This window comes from Plasmodium gallinaceum (assembly GCF_900005855.1).
Source record: "Plasmodium gallinaceum strain 8A genome assembly, contig: PGAL8A_v1_87, whole genome shotgun sequence".
NCBI lineage: Eukaryota > Apicomplexa > Aconoidasida > Haemosporida > Plasmodiidae > Plasmodium > Plasmodium gallinaceum.
Window position 1 is genome coordinate 1,974,347 of NW_021628251.1, and position 20,181 is coordinate 1,994,527.

The 20,181-nt window shown below is 17.2% G+C and overlaps 7 protein-coding genes across 7 annotated transcripts; 5 read left to right on the forward strand and 2 right to left on the reverse strand.

Annotated features, from left to right (window-relative positions):
* Positions 1 to 2,065: 2,065 nt before the first annotated feature.
* PGAL8A_00319500 (mitochondrial phosphate carrier protein, putative) lies at positions 2,066 to 3,034 on the forward strand (the record flags this gene model as incomplete). The annotated part of the gene is made up of 1 exon (XM_028672216.1): positions 2,066 to 3,034. One exon carries the CDS (start codon positions 2,066 to 2,068, stop codon positions 3,032 to 3,034), a length of 969 nt encoding a protein of 322 aa, XP_028528790.1.
* A 484-nt stretch (positions 3,035 to 3,518) lies between these two features.
* PGAL8A_00319600 (conserved protein, unknown function) lies at positions 3,519 to 5,610 on the reverse strand (the record flags this gene model as incomplete). The annotated part of the gene is made up of 7 exons (XM_028672217.1): positions 3,519 to 3,616; positions 3,700 to 3,803; positions 3,956 to 4,052; positions 4,161 to 4,196; positions 4,554 to 4,897; positions 5,200 to 5,391; positions 5,504 to 5,610. 7 exons carry the CDS (start codon positions 5,608 to 5,610, stop codon positions 3,519 to 3,521), a joined length of 978 nt encoding a protein of 325 aa, XP_028528791.1.
* A 759-nt stretch (positions 5,611 to 6,369) lies between these two features.
* Positions 6,370 to 10,144, forward strand: PGAL8A_00319700 (ATP-dependent RNA helicase, putative; the record flags this gene model as incomplete). The annotated part of the gene is made up of 7 exons (XM_028672218.1): positions 6,370 to 8,037; positions 8,280 to 8,500; positions 8,589 to 8,758; positions 8,955 to 9,154; positions 9,271 to 9,339; positions 9,416 to 9,624; positions 10,042 to 10,144. The coding sequence occupies 7 exons, from the start codon at positions 6,370 to 6,372 to the stop codon at positions 10,142 to 10,144; spliced, it is 2,640 nt and encodes an 879-aa protein (XP_028528792.1).
* An 804-nt stretch (positions 10,145 to 10,948) lies between these two features.
* On the forward strand, positions 10,949 to 11,867 carry PGAL8A_00319800 (conserved protein, unknown function; the record flags this gene model as incomplete). Its single annotated transcript, XM_028672219.1, has 2 exons — positions 10,949 to 10,978; positions 11,301 to 11,867. The coding sequence occupies 2 exons, from the start codon at positions 10,949 to 10,951 to the stop codon at positions 11,865 to 11,867; spliced, it is 597 nt and encodes a 198-aa protein (XP_028528793.1).
* A 1,182-nt stretch (positions 11,868 to 13,049) lies between these two features.
* Positions 13,050 to 13,682, forward strand: PGAL8A_00319900 (cytochrome c oxidase assembly protein, putative; the record flags this gene model as incomplete). The annotated part of the gene is made up of 1 exon (XM_028672220.1): positions 13,050 to 13,682. The coding sequence occupies one exon, from the start codon at positions 13,050 to 13,052 to the stop codon at positions 13,680 to 13,682; it is 633 nt and encodes a 210-aa protein (XP_028528794.1).
* A 720-nt stretch (positions 13,683 to 14,402) lies between these two features.
* Positions 14,403 to 15,977, reverse strand: PGAL8A_00320000 (aminotransferase, putative; the record flags this gene model as incomplete). The annotated part of the gene is made up of 3 exons (XM_028672221.1): positions 14,403 to 15,490; positions 15,710 to 15,793; positions 15,968 to 15,977. The coding sequence occupies 3 exons, from the start codon at positions 15,975 to 15,977 to the stop codon at positions 14,403 to 14,405; spliced, it is 1,182 nt and encodes a 393-aa protein (XP_028528795.1).
* Positions 15,978 to 18,225: 2,248 nt separating this feature from the next.
* On the forward strand, positions 18,226 to 18,723 carry PGAL8A_00320100 (conserved Plasmodium membrane protein, unknown function; the record flags this gene model as incomplete). The annotated part of the gene is made up of 1 exon (XM_028672223.1): positions 18,226 to 18,723. The coding sequence occupies one exon, from the start codon at positions 18,226 to 18,228 to the stop codon at positions 18,721 to 18,723; it is 498 nt and encodes a 165-aa protein (XP_028528796.1).
* Positions 18,724 to 20,181: the final 1,458 nt, after the last annotated feature.

Below are 20,181 nucleotides of genomic sequence, written 5' to 3' on the forward strand. Positions count from 1 at the left end.
TATATAATATATAAAAAAAAAAAAAAAAAAAAAAAAAAAAAGAGAGAAAAAAAAAAAGATATATATTATGTTTATATAATAAATAAAGAATCGTGTGCAATATATTTTGTCTAGCTATCTTTATTCTCCTTAATAATAATAGTAGATTATTCTAATTCTTACACATTCTTAATAAAGTTTAACTTAATTATTATTTTATCTATTTATGTTAATTTATTTTATCTTATTTTATATATATATATATATTTTTTTAAATTTTCTAATTATATTCATTTCAGAATTACAATAAATTAGGTATCTATAAGATTTCTCATAGAAATATTTTAGAACTTGTTAAGATTTAAAAAAGTATAATTTTTTGGTTTGCTAATATGAATATTTATAATTATTCTATGATTATATTTTTTCTTATTTAACCTTATAACAATAATTAAACATTTTAATATTTATCTTATGACAATTTTTAAAGTAGCAAATTTTAGAGTTTACATAAAAAAAATGTATCTTCTTAGGTTACTTGAACATATTTTTAAAACTTACATTTGAAAAAATTAGTATAATTTCATTAAAACATAATTAAAAATTACTTAAATAATGCATAAGAAGAAATTGTAACAAATGTTAAAAAAATTAAATAAAATATTTAAAATAAGATATATAATCATAAATAAATAATTTAAAAAGTAACTCCTAGAAAACTTAATAATTTAAAATGAAATATGTTTCAAATAAACAAAATAAAAGTTATAAAATAATGAAAAAGCTAAAAATCACCTGGATAACAAATAAAAAATTAAAAAATACCTTTTCATAAAATGTTATATGTTTAAGAAATATATAAAAATAATAAATTAATAATATTATTAGATAATATAATTAGATTAAAAAAAATAAGAATTTTATGAGGATATAGAAATCAAAAATTTAGAAAATACAAAATGTAATTAAAACTTAAGACAATTAAAAATTAAGGATTTAAAAAAATAGTGATATAAAAAAGTAATAAATAATAATGAGGAAAATAATAAAAAATATAGATTCTATAAAAAAAAAATATAGATTAAGTAATTATATTAAAAAAGAAAACATGTAAGTAATAAAAGAGTTAATGAAGAATATTATAAATAAAATTATAAGAAGATAATTAAAAAAAAATATATAAACGTAAATGGACTTTCATAAGGTTTATAAATAGAAGAAAAAATGTTCCTTCATAATTTATTTTTTTCAACCTACTAATTTATGTAGAATAATAATTAAAAAAATGGATTATACGTATATAAATATGTGTGAAAAGAAAAAATAATATTAATTATTCAAGATAAATTGAAAAAAAGAAAAAAAAAATAATAATATTAAAATAAATTGACTCTACACATAAAATCATATTTCAAAAAAAAAAAAAATTTATAATTTGTAAAATTTAGTTCATAATTTTGTAATTGAAAAAAAATAAGTAAATGAAATAAGCTAAAATAAATATTAAAAAAAAAAAATAAAATAAAATATGAAAAAAAAAAAAAAAAAAAGAAATAGAATAAATTAAAACAAATTAAAAAGTTATATTGAAATATTTTTAATAATTTTATCTAAAATATACAAATTAAAAAGAAAAAAGGATGATTATTAAAAAAAAATTCGTATCATTTAATTAAATAGGAAAAATAAAAAATTAAGAAGCTCAAAGATCTTAACTAATAAAAAAAGAAAAAATAAACTAAATTTATAATTATGTAATATATGAACATAATAAAAAATATTTCCTGAAAAGCATATAAAGTTTAATGATATAAAAAAAAATATAAATATACATATTTATATATTAATTTAATTTATATATATATATATAATATAAATATATAGAGTTTGAAAACCATTTATTAATAATTTTTTTTTTTTTTTTTTCATTATTAAAAAAAAAAAAAAATAATATTAAGAAAAATTTTAATTTTTTACAGATATTAGAAAAAATAGGTTACTTTATAGAATTTTAAGTTTCTAGTATTTCTAAATTATTTTGTATTATTTGTTAAATATCTGAATATTTTTAATATTAACAAAAATAATGCAAAAAGATATATGGGATTCAAGAATTAGTAGCCCTATAACTAGGATAAAGCATCCACATAAACACAATTTATCTTATTATAGTAAATGTATGTTTGGTGGTGTATTGTCATGTGGTTTAACGCATACATTAATTACCCCATTAGACGTAACAAAATGTAGAATACAAAGTTATCCATCAGTATATAGGAATTTGTTTCAAAGTGTAAAAAAAATAGTAAGTGAAGAAAAGGTAAGAAGTTTATCACTAGGTTGGTCCCCAACATTTATTGGATATTCATTACAAGGATTGTGTAAATTTGGTTTTTATGAAGTTTTTAAAGATGTATATTCAAATTATCTAGGAGAAGAAAATGCATATAAATATAAAGGAGTAACTTGGCTTCTTGCATCAGCATCAGCAGAGTTTGTGGCAGATATATTTTTATGTCCCTTTGAAATGATCAAAGTTAAAATGCAAACAAGTAAAGTAAATACATTTCCCACTAAATTATTACCATCAATTAGTTTTATGATAAAAAATAAAAATGAAACAAAGTTTCCATTTGGTAGTGTAACACCTTTGTGGTGTCGTCAAATTCCATATACAATGGCTAAATTTTATTTTTTTGAAAAAATCGTTCAATTAATGTATGACAATGTATTTACACAACCGAAAGACTCTTATTCTAAGTCAACACAGCTAGGTATAACTTTTGCTTCTGGTTATTTATCAGGTATTATATGTGCTTTGGTTTCACATCCAGCAGATAATATGATATCGCAATTGGGAAAGATAGAAAATAAAAGTAAAAGTTTATCAACTATAATAAAAGAAGTTGGAATGTTTAATTTATTTACAAAAGGAATTTGTACAAGAGTTTTAATGATAGGAACATTAACAGGTTTACAATGGTGGATATACGATACATTTAAATCAGTTATGGGATTAGGTACAACAGGAACAGGATCAGCTATTAAAAAATAAATAATTAAGAATTAAGGTTTTCATAAATATAATAAACAATTTAAAATAATTTTTTTAAAGATTCTAAAATATTTATATGAAAAAGAAATATTCTAAATAAATAATTATAAAAAAAAAAAAAAAAAAATACATTTTTAATTTATTAACTTTTTTTTATTTATTATAAAATGAACATTTGAAATATGCAGAAGAACTATTTTCAATAAATGATATATTTATACATACATAAACTCTTTTTTTTAAATTTTTTTTTGCTCATTATTTTGTAAAAAAAAAAAAAAAAAAAAAAAAGAAAAATTACACAAGCAATAAGGAATTAAAATATATCTAAATACACCATACTTAAATGTGTAGTTTCATTCTACTCGTAAAAAAAAAAAAAAAAAAAAAAAAATAATTTACGATTTATATAAATTTTTATTATGAATGTAATAAAAAAATAACTACACATGCATGTGAAGCTAATTATATATACATTATGATATTATTTCATATATTTTAAAATAGATTCTTTTTTTTCTTGTTTTGAGTAGTTTGAATAAACATTCCAGTCTTGAACTTTCATATATTTTAAATTATTACCTAAAAAAAATTATATTAAGAAATTGCATAAACATTACATTTTTTTTTTTTTTTTTTTTTTAGTAATATAATTAACATCTTACAAGCATTTATATGTTCTTCTTTAATTTTGTCTATTATATCTGAGTAACTGTTATCCACATTTAACCATAAAGATAAAGAATTTTCACTTAATAAAAGGGGGCATCTGATTACAAAGTTAAAAAATAAAATTACATATATAATTTAAAAAAATTTTCAATTTAAATTGAAACAATAAATTAAATATGGTTATAAATTTTTATTAGGTAGACACATGCATATATATCCCTTTTAAGAGATATAAAATTTATAAATAACCTTTCATGAATATCTTTTAGGTTTGTATTTTCACTTGATGTTGTAATTACTGTATTTCTGTATTCCTTTTTATCATCATCAGGAACAGTATATAAACCTTAAAAAAAATTAGGTATAATTTTTTAATAAATATGTAACTATATATTTTAAAATTAATTTGTTTTTTCTTTTTTTTTTTTTTTTTGTTTTATTATTATTATCTAACCAGCAAGTATTATATATGATTCATTTTCTTCGCACTCTGTTAAATGAAAAATAAAGAAATATATAATAGAACATTTTTTTTTTTTTAATTCTACAAAAAAAAAAAAAAAAAAAAATAAAATAAAATAAAATAATAATAAACTAATAAAATAAATAAAAATTATTATTTTCCAAGTATAAAGATATAAACGAATGAAAGACAGCATATGTAAATATAAAAATGTGATTAATATTGTTCCATATAAAAAAAGGAATTTTCTTACTTTTTAATTTAAAGGAGTTGCATTTTTTTTTTTTTTTTTCCATTTTAATTATTTAAAAATTAATAAAAAATTTTCAGTATATATTAATTCATTTTATAATATATTTTATTTATTAATTCTTTTTAATATACCTTCATTTGATGATTCTATTTTAATTTTTTTAGTTGAAACTTCTTTTGTTATTTTTTTTCTTTTATGAGAGTTTTGCTCTATTGGTTGACTTTTTTCTTCATTACTATAAATTTCATCATCTTCAACTTCATTTTTAACATTTTGGGGTTGATTAATTTCTTCATTATTCTTACTATCTATTTCTTCATTATCTATTTTTTTTAAGGAATTCTGTTCATTATCTTTTTGGTTACTTTTACCATTGAATATATAATAAGGAATTTTTTTTGAAGAATTCTCATCATTTTTCCATTCGAAATATCCATTAATTATGATTGCACATCTATTTTTATTTATTAAAATTCTAAAGAAAGAAAGTAAAAATACAGTTAATTTAAATTTCATCTTAATAAGTATATTAATGAATGAAAACTTTATAAATCATTTAATAGGGTAAATATATAATTGCTATATAAAAAAATGAAGAAAAAAATTAAATTATGTATATTTCTATTATACAAGGGAAATAATTATAGAATTAATAAAAATAAAAAAAAAGTATAATATAAAAGAAATTAAAAATTTTTAATAGAAAAATATGCATAAAAATGAATATAAATAAAAATAAACATTTAAATTTTTTTTTTTATTAAAATCTTATATAACTTAAAGGATTTTTTTAGATGTAAAGTTTCTAGTCTAGCATTAATTAATGCAATATCTTTTTCAAATTTTCCATAATTAAATGGATTTATTCCCCATATACAAATGTGAATTATCCTATTTTTTTTTTGTGAATCATAAATTTTTTCTAAAGAATTTTCATTGTTTTCAAATATTGTAGGTATATAGTTTTTCCTAAAAAGTATAATGAAATAAATATCGTTTATTTTAAAGTTCATTATATTTAATTAGGATCGTAACTTGATTAAATAACTTAGAACACAATTAAATAATTTTTATTTCTTACTTATTGATCATTCCTTTCTTTAACTTTTCATTATTAACTACTTTACTACAGTTGTATTTTCTTTTTAAAACGTTTAAATCAATAGTATAATGTATTCGTACGCACATTTTATTTTATATTTTTCTTTTTAAATTGGTAAAAAGATTAACAAAAAATCTTAAAAAAAATATAAAAAATATAAGATAATTAAAAAAAAAAGAAAATATTAACAAAAAAAATCAAGAATATTTTTAAATATGATATACTAATAGCAATCATTAAGAAATAAATATAAAACATAAATTTACATTACAAGTGAATAGAATAAAAAAAAAATATATATATATAATTTTTGGTGAAATTCAATAAAATATAGGTATATTTTTTGAAAATATGTAAAATTTAATAAACGAAATATTTTTTTTTTTGTAAAAACGGATACTATATAAAATTTTTTCTTAAACTTTTTCTGATTTTTATAAATTTTTACGCTACATTAATATTAAAAAAAAAAAAGAAAAAAAATATACATATGTATATATATGAAATCGTATTAATCTTATTTATTCTTTTTAGGATGGTAAATTTTTATTTTTATGTTGAATTGCAATTTACAACAAATATATTTTTTCTTATTTAAATTTAAATAAAGGAAAAAAATTTAACTATGTACAATTAGTTTTAAGAAATATTCGAGATATATATACTTTTTATTATTTCAGAGTAAAAAAAAAATAAAATAAAATTAAAAAGATGTTATTTTTAAACACTTAAGTGTTAAAAAATAGTTGATAAGAAAATATAGAAAAAAAAAAAAAAAAAAAATTAATAATTAAATGTATATGGATCATAATAATTTGAGGGTATGAAGATGAACATATTAGAAGATGGTTTTATTACATATTATCAAAAATATTAATAATTTAAATTTGTACAATTTTAGTGGAAATTTAATATTCACAAATAATCTTAAAAATGCAAATATTTTAAAGAAATATTTAGAAAGATATGATTATACTACTTTAAAATTTACTAATTTTCACTTCAATGATTATAGAAATTATAGTAATGTTTTCAGTCGTATTAATTATGGAAACAAAGTTAATAATAACATATATAAAAAAAAAAATATAAATATAAAAGAAACTTTTAAAAATATTTATAATGATAAATATTATAATAAATTATCACAAGATGATATATTAGAAAATAATAGGAATGATAAAGATATTTATAACGATGATGAAATAAATAATAAAAATCATTTTAATAATGAATATAAGAAAGATGAAAATTATGAGAATGAATCTGGAGGCATTAATTATATAGATGATAACATATATAGCATAAATAACAAAATATTAAATAGGCATGAAAAAATAGATATAAATTTATTAAGTATTGATGATGAAATCGTTAATAATTTAAAATTTATTTTAAAAATAGATAAACTATATATGTATCAATATATAATTTATAATGAAATTTTAAAAAATTCAAAACATCTATTAGTTTTTAATAAAACGGGAACTGGTAAAACGTTAAGTTACTTACTACCATTAATACAAAACTTAATAAATGAAAAATTTGATTGTAATAAAAAGATTTTAATATTAACACAAAATATTTATTTATGCAAGCAATTATATATTTATATTTTATCAATATATCCTAATTTAAATGTATGCATTTTATTTGATGAAAATGATGCTCATAGTAAAATTAAAAAAGGTAAGTATGACATACTTGATAAAGAATTTTCAATGAATAAAAATGATGAGGATTTATATAAAGAGAATTACGGAATACATTTTTATTTATCTACTCCTAATAAACTGGAATTTTATATAAAAAATTACAAAAACAAAAAAAAAAATGAAAAAAATGTTATGAATAATATTTTAAATTGTATAAATACAATTGTTATTGATGAGTTTGATTACATAATTGAAAATAGGACATTTATCTTTAATTTTTTATTTAAACAAAATTTAGTGAGTGATTTAGATACTAAAATAAAAAACAAAAATAATTATGATTATGGAAATTTTAATTATATGGAATACAATATTTATTTATTTACAGCAAACATAAATGATTTAATAAAAAAAAAAGTCAGCGAATACTTGAATGGTTTTATATTTTTTGATTTCGTTAGTGGTATTAAAGAAAAAATTCAAAATAAAATAGATGAGGAAAAATCAAAAGCTTTTAAAAATTCAGATAATTTAATTCAAATACTAAGTAAAGAAAATAAAAATTTTAGCCTCTGCAATTTAAATATTTCTCATTTTATATGTAAAATAAATACTCCTTCTAAATACAAATATGTGTCATATTTTTTAAATGAGTTTTTTTTTTTGAAGAATAAAAATTTATTAAATACAAAGGTTCAAAATGCTTCAAAAGAAGACTGTGAATTAAATATTAACAAAGAACAAAACTTTAATAGTAGTGATTTAATTATTGATCACATGAGTAATAATAATTGTAAACATTTTGATAATGAAAATAAAATCAATAAGTGTATAATTTTTGCAAATTCAAAAGATGAAGTAATAAAAAAAAAAAATAATAAAATAAAACAAAACAAATATTGACATTGTAAAATATATTACGTCTTGTTAAATATAATAATATTGGATATTAAATAATATTACAAAGAATATTTCATTTTACCTTCTGCATAATTTTTAAGATATATGCTATTTTTATATAATAAATTTATATACTTGTACATATATTTTTTTTAATGATTAAATTTTAAACTTTTTATTTTTTTTTTTATTTTATAAAGGTGGAAAAGCTATATGAAAATTCCTTTCTTAAGCCTCATTCAGTAATGTTGCATTCAGAATTATTAACGGTACAGAAAGATGAAAATATAAATTTATTTAAACTGGGAAAAAAGAACATCCTCATCACTACAGATATAGTAAGTAGAGGACTGGATATTGAAAATGTTACTTTTATTCTAAATTATTCACCTCCTACATCTCCTAATGATTATATTCACAGGTATATATATTTTTTTTAAGTTTTATAAAAATTATAAAATTTATATTTTTTTTTCATTTTTAAATATATATTGTTAAATTCTGCACAGATCAGGAAGAACAGGAAGAGCTAAAGAAAGAGGAACTTGCTTAACTATTTATCATAAATATGAATATAAAAATTTAGAGAAAATTATAAAGTATACAAAAAATAAATTTCAGGTTATATTATGTCCACATGTAGATGAAGTATATAAATTTTCAGTAGACAAATTAACAGGTTTAAAATTAAAAAAAATAAATTTAGAAATAGATGAAAAAAAAAAATAAAATAGTTAATATATACAAAAATAATGATATTAATAAGTATTAATAATGAAAGTTAAAAAAAAAAAAATAAATAAGTTTTAATAAGTTGAAGAGCATTAGAAGCCATATATTATTTAAACTTCATTTTTTCTATTCCTTTTTTTTAGAAACAATAATGAAAGTGTCACCGGAAAAATATGAATTTTTTAATGAAAAATCAAAAGAATTATTTAAAAAACATAATACAAAAATTATTGCTCAAATTCTAACTATTTTATTAAAATTAGATAAAAAAAATAGCGAATTTTCTATATTATCAGGAAAGAAAAATTACGTTGCTGTTTTCGTGAAGGATCCATTTTTTGAAGTAAAACTGCAAATTCTATAAAATTATAAAATAAAAATTTGCTAATATATATTTCTTTTAAATATGCATAATATATAATAATTAAAATAATTTTTATATTATATATTTTTAAATAGGTTATAAAAAATAAGGATGATATTATGAATTTAATAAAAGTTACAACGGGAGATAAAAATATATCAAATGTAAGAATACTTTAATTAAAAAAAAAAAATTTTTTAAGATTATTTTTTTTTTTTTTTATGTTTATCATATTTTTAGATTATTGGTGACATAGCGAAATGTGATGAAGGCTATATTGTAGATATCTCAAGTTCACATGTGAATAAAATCATAAATTTATTTAATAGTTCTAATTATGAGTATAAGAGAAAAGGAGTAGAAATAAACACTATAATAGAATTACCTCCAATTGTCAAGGAAAAAAAGAATATATTAAGAAAAAAAAGAAAAATACCTTGGATAAAATAGTAATAAATTTATATATATAAATATATTGTATAATTATATACTTTCTTATTTAAATATTTACATACTGTTATATATATATTTTTATATTAATTTAATGCTGTTGATTTTTTATTTTTTTTATCAACAACTTTTAAAAAATACAAATTATTTCCATGTGTATATTAATGTTTATATTCAATAATTTCATTACTATATAAAAGATATTTTTAAAAATATTCTTACCATTTATGTATATATTTATAATTTTTCAAATGTGAAAACACATTATTTTTAATGTGTATATTCTTTTATAAATAAAGAATTAATGATCAAATTAATATTTATATATTTATTATATATGTTTTTTACATTTTGTTAAAATTTGTATATCATTTACTCATTTTTTTTCTCATTTTTATTTAATTTTTTTTTTATAGTAAATTACAAAAAAAAAAAATTATAGTTTTGGGTAGAAAAACAGAAAAATATAAAAGAAAGCAAAATTATGAAATAATAAAAGACATAAATAAACACATTTAACAATTTTAAGCTTTATCTTTTATTTTATTGGTTATTAGAAATATACTTAAATATGAATAATTTTTTTTATTTTTATAACTTATATTCACAAAAAATTTTTGTACTATTTTTTTTTTTTTTGTAAAAAAATATTAATATAATATTTATATTTTATAAAATTTTCAATAATTCGCTAAGTATATAATTTTTAATTATTTATAATATAATCTTATAAAAGTATTTTTTTATTGTTTAAAATTTTTTTTTTAATATTTTTATTTAATTATAAATTAGTTTTTGATCATAATTTATTTTATAATTTTTTTTTTTTTTTTAAATCCAGAAATTAAATTTTTTTTTTTTTTATCAGACTTTTACATTTTAATTGTACATGTGCATAAATGTATATTTTTTTGTCAATTTACATTTTTATTAAAAAATTTCTTATTGTAAATTTTGTTTTATATTTTCAATTTAAATTATATATATATATATAAATATTTCTTTTTTTTTTTTTTTTTTTGTATGTTAACATTTTTATCGACATTGTACTTGTCACGCTTTATTTTTCTAAATGTATAACATAAAATTTATAAAAAATATTTCTAAAAAAAGAAATTTTATTTATGACTTATTTTAAAAGTTTAACCATGAAAAAAACAGTTTAAAAACAATTATAGAATTGTTGGATACTTTAATACATAAGCAACATTCTATAAAGAAAAAAAAAAAAAAAAAGATTAAATGTTACAAATATAACTACATTAAAAAAAATAAAACAAAAAACACTAAAAAGATTTAACTTCGTTGAAATAGAAAAAAAAAATGCTTTCATCGTCTGATTTATCCAGCACTGTAATTAACATAAAAAAATGTGTAGATTTTTTTTATTCATATGTATACATATAGCTATCTCAATTCTAATTTTTATTAAGCATATATATGTATATACAAGTATAAATCTTTATTTTAGGAATATATATATATATATGTATTCATCTTATACTTTCTTTATTTAAGAAAATTATAGGAAGAATTTTAATATTGCATTAAATATATTTATGTTTTAATTGTTCCTATAAAAAAAAAGAAAATTATTATAAAGATATAATTTTTTTTTTTTTAAAATTTTAAGACATATTTAATTATATAATTTTTTTGTTATCGTTTTTTGTAGAAAAAAGATGAATATTTAAAAAACTCAAATAAAAAAATAGAAAATAGTAATTCTACAAAACATGTAAAAAAAAATTGTAATAATATTTCTAAAGTTAATAAAGGGTTAAATCAGAATAACAAAGTAAAAAATGAGAAAAATAATAAAAAAAAAAAAATAAAAAAAGGCAATAGCTCAAGCAAAACGACGGTAAAAGAAATGATAGATGAGGATGAAGAAGAAGAAGATAAAGACAATATTTGTGCTGATGCCAGAAAATATTTTAAAGAAGGACAAAAAATTATAACACCTCCAAATGGTGATGGAACAAGAGCATTCTATGAAAGTTTATTTGAAGAAAATCCAAATTCAGTTATTGCAATTAAATATTGTATAGAACATGGTGTTTTAAGTGGAACTAAACATCATGAAGCATTATATAAATACTTTATCCTAAAAAAGAATAACGCATTTAAAAGTAACTTTGGAGGCATAAAATCTGAATTCCTTAAATTGTTAGAAGATTCCTGTAAAAATGAAAAATGTTCTTACGAAGAACTAATAAAAAAGGAAATTCTTAGTAAATAAAGAAAATGAAAAAAAGATAGTAATTAAATAAAAAAAAAAAAAAGGAAAAGGATAGCAATTTTTAAAATATTGGAAAATAATTTAAAGACATGTGATTAGTTTATTAATAATATAAAAATATAAGTTACTTTCATAAATATTTTTAAAAAAAATTTAAATTTAAAAATTCCATTTTTATTTTTCTAATTTTTTTTTATTATAACATTTTTGGATTTAAATAATTATTAAAAAATTAAAAATACTCCGTATTATAAAAAAAGAAAAAAAAAAAAAAGGATAAAAAAACAAAAAGAAAGATGTAAATATAGAAAAAACAATAAAAATCAACATAATTTTTTTCATTTTTTATTTTTATCCTTTCTTTTTTTTTTTTTTTTTTTTTACATGAATAATGTTTTGTTATTTTATATATATATATATGAGTAAAATTTTCTTTTTATTTCATAAATTTATAAAAGAAAAATTTTTTAAATTTGTTGTAACTGTTTACGCTTGTTATATTTTCACTTCATATATATATTTGATTTCTTTTCTTTTTTTCTAAGCATATGCTTATTTTAAATAATTATTATATACATTTTTAAAAACATTTTACATATTAAGAAAAATGAAATTGATAAATTTTTAAAAGAATTTTTTATTGAACTAATAAAAAAGTTTTAGTTTATATTTTTGAAATTTTGCACAAGACCTAGTTAAAATTATTTGGAAATTTATTAAAAATTAAAAATATTTTTTTTTTAAATAAATTTGATAATATAGAATTTTTTTTTGTTTTTTAAATTTAAATATTTTTGATACTGTTTTCATTTGTTTAATGCAATATTAAAAAAAAATAAGTATTTTTAAAATAATTGAAAAAAAAAAATATACAAAATTATGTTTGAATTTTACTAACGTTATTAAAAAGTACAAATGATTTTATAAAAAGTATTATATTTTAATAATAATTTTATATTAATTAAAATATATGAAAATAATTTTATGAAAATTTTTTTCAAATTTTTCATATTCGTAAAATACATACTTTTTAAGTAGATATGAATTTAAAGCACTAAGAAAAACATAGTTAATATAGAAAATGATATTTTATTTAAGCATTTAAAATTTTTAGAAACTAAATAATTTGAATATATATGATATAAATAACAAAAATGATATAAAATTTCTTAGAAATTTATAATGGACAAGAAAAGAAGTTTAGTTAAAAAGCCAGATAGAGGAAGTTTTTTATTAGATCACAATAATGAATGCACATCAATTAAAAATAAATATTTAAAATGTTTAAAAGAAAATTATAATGATCACGTTAGTTGTAGAGAGTATTCTAAACAGTATTTCACATGTAGAATGGATAATAATTTATTAGAAAAGCAAAGTTTAAATAATTTAGGTTTTTCTGAAAATGAAGTAAATCATGAAAGTAGAATAAAAAACTTCAAAGATGTATATAGTTACAATACATACAATGAAAAAATGGAAGAATTGTCAATGAACAAATTAAATAACAAAAATAATACACCCATTATAGAAACATTTCCATCTAAAGAAGTTAAACAAAATAACAACAAAAACTCAGTGGATACAAAAAAGGTAAAAAAAAAAGAGTTTCTGCTTTTAAATATAAATAATAAAAATGAGAGAGAGAAAAATTTAAATTCAGAAAGTGCTGAAAAAATTGAAGAAAAAAAAATAACGATAAAAAGAAAAGAAGCAGATGGTTATTTAGCAGGTAAAGAGTATATAAAAGCACTATCAAAAAAAAAAAAAAAATCTTTTTTTTTAAATAACATATTTAAAAATAATAATACCTAAAGCATTTAAATAAAAAACAAAAAAAAAAAAAAAAAAGTGAAAAATAATTTTTTTTTATAGTTTTCTATAATTTATTAAATTAAGTCGTAAAATAGTATACTTGCCCATTTATTATGCTTGAATTGACGAAACAAATTATCGTAACAACCGAAATTTTTAATTTTCCCTTATAAGCTTATTTAAATATTTAAGATTTAATAGAAGACAATTAAAAATAAAATTTATATAGATATATATTTTAAAAAAATTCATTATTTTATATTGTATTATTATTTATTTTTTTTTTTTATTATTGTATATTTTTGTGAACATGTATCACAAATTAATTTTATAATCGAAAAATATGAAAAAAGTAATTGTACTGATAAATATTGATAAGAAAAAGAGATAAAACAATTGTTAAAAGAAAAATAAATAATAATAAATAATAATAAATAATCTTATTTTTAATTTCTTTATATTAATAGGAAATGAATGGGAATAAAATAATTTTTTTTTTAAAGTAGGATTTTGTAAAAAAAAATTTTAATTGAACTAACGTATTTAATATATGAAGAATACAATTTATAAAATTATAATATTTAGCCTATATTTTTCTTAGAAAAAGGTTAGAATTTTCTTTTTTTTAACTAGAATATACAATAAAATGCAAAATTGTTAATTTCTTATTACTAGAAAATGGATGCATATAGTACATAAAAATTATAGAATATTTTTGTTTTATTTTACAAAATTATCTTTTATAAACTGAATAAATACAAAAGAATCTTTAAATGTAGACAAATATCCAAATGAAATTCTGATTGCACCGAAAGGTTTATTATCACTGGAACCGTTTTCAGTACAACTGTTTTTATCTTTGTATGATTCGATTATTTCTTCATTATTCAAATTTAAATAATCTTGACATGCACCGGAGTTGCAAAAGCACCCACCACGCAAATGGATATTATTAAATGCAGCAATAGATTCAACTAGAGAAAAAGGTATATATTTATTGTTAATATCAAATAAATTAAACGCAATAATACCATCTAATGGAGAATCATAAGCATGATAAACTTTAGCAACTTTTGTAAAATTCGAGTGTCTAATATTTATCAGTTCATAAAATGTAAATTCTGATAAGGCTTTAATATGATTGGTAATAATATCATATGATATTTTTGATAGTATATCAAACCCAAATAATAATGCGTTAATACCTAAAAATGGGAGTGTTCCATCTTCATAATGTGAAAAACTATTTTTATCTTGCCTTTTGCATATTCGTGAATCACATACAGCTGTTACAACGCTACCTCCACCAAAGTAAATTTTTTTAAAAACTCTTGAACTACTATTTTTAACAATTAAAGCCCCAATACCTGTAGGATAACCAAACATTTTATAAAAAGAGACAACTGCAAAATCTAAATAGATATATTTTGACAGATCAAATTTATGAGATGGCACATATGCTGCTACATCAGCTAGCACGTACCAATGACATTTATCACTCAAACCATATTTTTTTATATCTTCTATCCATTCAAGTGGGTATAAAACACCAGCAAAATTATCTTTTGCTGGAAATGCAAATAAACAATTTATTGGATTATTTACGTCATTTTTTTTTTGTGATTTTTTTCTATCATATAATATTTTGGAAATTTCATTTTCATTTAATGCTTTAAAATATCCTCCTATCTCAGCTATATATTCTCGAATACCTAAAACAGAATTATGATTGATTCTTAAATAATAATATAAACTTTCTTTTTCCCAAGAAAAATATTCTCCAATCATTTTTAATGCCCCTGTCGCACCTGATAGTTTATATATATTAAATTTATTATATTTTTATAAGTATATTAAGTGGAATTAATTTCTTAACTTGAAAAATTTTAAGATAATACACTTAAACCATATATATAAATCAACTTTTATTTCATACATATATATATATAAATTCACTTACAACATTTATATATATAAATAAGTATATTATATAAACGTGTATCAAAAATAAACACTGAAAGTTATACCACTAGTAAAAATTACAGAGTATTCATTACTATTTGTATTAAAAAATTTTAATACAGCGTTCCTTGAGGTTACTAGTTTTTCATCTAAAAAATAGGAGCAATAATTAAATAATAAATATATATAAATTATATAATATATAAGATAGGGAAAATTATTTGTTCCATAAAAAAAAGTATTTCATCTACTTTTAAAACATTAATATTTTTTATATAGATATATGTATATATAATTTTATGTTTTTAAAGATTATTGTAGACCTGTTAACATGGCAGAAGGGCTATTACTATGTGAGTTTCCATATCTATTTACTTTAATGTCTTCATAAAAATCATTCAATTGTTTTTCTTGATATAAACCACTTCCTTATATATGAATAAAAAAAAATTTTGAAAATAATTATATTCATAATTTAAATAATTTAAAGTAAATTTATTATTTTAAAACCAGTATAGTCTAAATATATGTGGTTCTTAAAACGGAAAACTTGCGTAAGATTTAATTCTTCACTGTCTAAATAATAACTATCATAATATTTTTTTAAAAATTCAATTTTTTTTTGTAAATATAAGATATATACATTTTTGTCTTTAAGATGACCGTTTATTTGAAAAATCGAAATTAAAAGAATTGAAGAGTAGATAAATAATATTCTTATGTACATTTTTAAATTAATATTATTTTATATTAATTTTTTATTGAATAGTTGCTTTTAAAATGATAAATAATATTTGTAAGAATTTAAGTGTTCTAGAATTATATTTCAATTGGTTTTAATTTTTAATCTTTGAAACCTTTAAATAACATAAAAAAATATGGCTTTTCCAAAAATATTCGTTAAAATATTTTCTTTAAATTAACACAAATATATGAAAAAGATAAATAAATGAAGATGAATATTTTTCTATCAATTTTATGTATTATTTTAATATTCTTTTCTTTTATATATTAATATTTTTACATTAATATCACGAATAATGCATCTTCAGATTCTTATGTGATAAGAATATTCTTTTTTGTTTATATATATATATATATATACAAATAAAATATGAGTTGTTTATACTGAATATTTTTTAAAAGGGAATTATTTTTTCTTCATTTATTTTTTTATTAAGTATACATAAAAATTTTTATGAATAACTTTATTTTTTTTAAGTTTCATTGAATATGATATTTCATTTTTTATGGACTTATGCACCCCAAGAAAGCATTTTTATTTCTATAATTTTACATTTTATTTTTTTTTTTACTTAATATATATTGATATATGGTGTAAATACAAGGAAAGTGTAATACAGACAAAATAAAAATACAAAATACTCTCTTTTTCCATTTAAAATTTTTTAAATTATGCATTTTTAAATTATGTATTGTATATCTTAAAATATTATAAAAGCAAAAAGAGAAAAATAAATACATCTTTTTTTTATTTGCAGACAAATTACGTGAGAAGTAAAATAAAAATATATTTTTTAAAAATATATAGTATTAATTAATAATCATTTTTTTTAATATTATATTCATCAAATTTCGTTCTTAAATTTAAAACATATAGACAAGGAAAAAAAAAAAAAAAAAAAAAAAAAAAAATAGTCTTTTTATTAATAATGGAATAATAAAATATATATAGCTAGAAAAAAAGAAAAAGTGAAGTTTACCAAAAAGAATTTAGCAATGTTTCTCAATGATATAGAAATATGATTTTTGGGAAAATATCAAAAATTTTAGTTAATGTTATTTTATTTAAATGAATTAATTTGCTTCCTTATTTTTTCTTCTAATCAAAGAATATTGACGGATACATTTAAAAGCTATTAATTAAATATTTTTGCATAATACAAATGAACAAATTTTAAAAAATTTATTGATAAAATTTTTTGTGTTCCTTTAAAATAATTTATGTCTAATATAAAAATACAAATAAATAAATTAGATTAATTCTACAAAATATGTTTGAGATGTTTCATAATTTATGAAAAAAAAAAAATAATTAAAACTGTGGTATGGCTAATATTTAAATTGAAAAAAAAAAAAAAAAAAAAAAAAAAAAATTATTTACTTAAATAGATATTTTATGGATTTAATGCGTAATTTCATTGTTTTCACAATTTTTTTTTATTTTTTTTTATTCAAATGGTTGAAAAAAAAAAAAAATTAAAAAAAATATATAGAAAAACATTTACAAGGAAAAATAATTTTGTACTCAGATTTTTATAGTTAATTTGTATTAAATTTTGAAAAATTATTTTGTTTATTTTTATTCATCGATAAATATTAACCTTATTTTATTTTTCATTTTTAATATAAAATATAGCTTTTTTTATTTATTTTTTTCTTTCATTTAAAGCAGATAAGCTCGGACATTATTGAGAAGCTTTCTTAGATTTTTTTTTAAAATTTATTTTACAATTCTGGAAGTACATTTTTTAAATAAAATTTTCTCCTTATAAATATTTATAAGAACCAGAAGAAATTAAAAAGCATTAATTTCTTTTTTTTTCACTTAAAAAAAATAATGGAAACGAATTGTATCCAGGATGAGGATTTATATACAATTTCAAAGAAAAAAGCCATGATATTTTTTATAATATCATTATTTTTAGCTTTTTTTAAAGTAGTATTGTTTATATTTGATACTTTAGCATTTTGTATTTTAATTATTTTTATTTTACTTTCCATGTTTCTTGGATATTCAGGCTTAATTTCAAGGAACCCATCTTTGGTGTGTGCTAAAGCATACGTAGGCGTAGTTTTCTTTTGTATTATGCTGGACTTTTTAATTTCTTTTCTTTGTTGCTGTTATATATATAGGTTAGCAGTTGGAGATTATGATTATATGCATATAACAAAAGTGGACTATATTTATTCTTATTTTATTTTTATTTCAGTTGTTGTGTTTTGTTTGCTTTCAACAATAATTAACATTTTTTCAATATATTATACCAGAAAGTTTAAAAAATTAATTATACCATTTCAAATGAGAAATGAAAAAAAAGACGTTTGTCTTGTCTAATATAGTACATTTTTTCAAATAAATTGAATAATACTGTATTCAGAAATATAATGGGGAGTTATTTTGAAAAAAAAAAATATAAAAGAAAAAGAAGAAAAACATGAAGATAAAGAAAAATAGAAAAAAAAAAAAAAAGTATATTTGTGGATATCATATAATGAGATGATGAAAATTTTAATGAAAAAAAATGTGTCTCTTAATTGAATTATGAAATAAGAACCCAAGTGTAAAAGAAATGACATCAAAAAAATATTATTTTATATTAAAAGAGCTCTTTTAATAATTAAATAATTAATTTTTATTTGTAAATATTCAATGACTTATTTTGAAAAAAAAATACTATAAATAAAAAATAAATTCAAGAATTTATCAGTTCATGACAGGTAGTACAAAATTTTTAGAGTAATTAAAAAAAAAGCATATATTTTAATGAAAGAATAATATCTATTAATAGAATAATGAGATTAACTAATTTTAATTATCTAAGATTTTTAATTGACATTTTCAATTTTAACTTTTTTGATGTATTTTTTTTTTATTTTTGGAAATTAAACCTCAAACTTTTAAAAAAAATTAACCATTTTTTTATATAAACGTTAAGATATTAATACGTTATTAGTAATGTTTTATATTAAGAATTTTTTTTTTGTATATTAATACGTAAATGTTGCATTTCTCCGATGAAAATTTTATTTATAAAATGTAATTTACATTATTTTGAAGTTCTTTTATGTATTGTGAATACATATGATTTTTACTAAAAATATTTATTTTTTTAATTACAAAAAAAAAAAAAAAAATAAATTACATTTAAATGACTCACTTTAAAGAAAGGAGGATTTATAGTTTTATTAAAACACATAAATGTTATATATAAATTTTTTAATTTAAAAGTAGAAAACTATGAAAAATGTATTTTATTATTTTTATATTGAGAAACGAAAGCTAATGAATTAAAATGTCATAGTGAAATTTCAATTTAAAGACAGATGTGAAATGAAAAAATAAAATAAAATAATAATTTATTACTTTTCATATATAAGAAATTTATTATAAGACAATTGTTTTTATATACCGATTTGTGTTATTTTATATATTTCATTTTATTCTATTTCAGTTTTTATTTTTTATTTTTTATTTTTATATTCATTTTTAATTTTATTTTATTTTATTTTTTTTTTTTTTTTTTGCTTTAATCAAATTAAAAAATTAAAATTTTTTTTTGTAATAAATTATTAATTCCTAAATTATTTGTTTTTGTTTAAAATTTAATGTTAAAAAAATATTATTAGTAATATTTTATTATAATAAATTAATTTTGAAGAAAATTAATATTTGTTCTTCTTATTAAATCTTGTAAGTCATTTAAAGGAAACAAAAGAAAGCATCTTTTAAATACGAAATTTGTTTTTGTTAAACTTTTTTATTCCTTTAAATTTTTTTTTTTTCTTTTTTTTT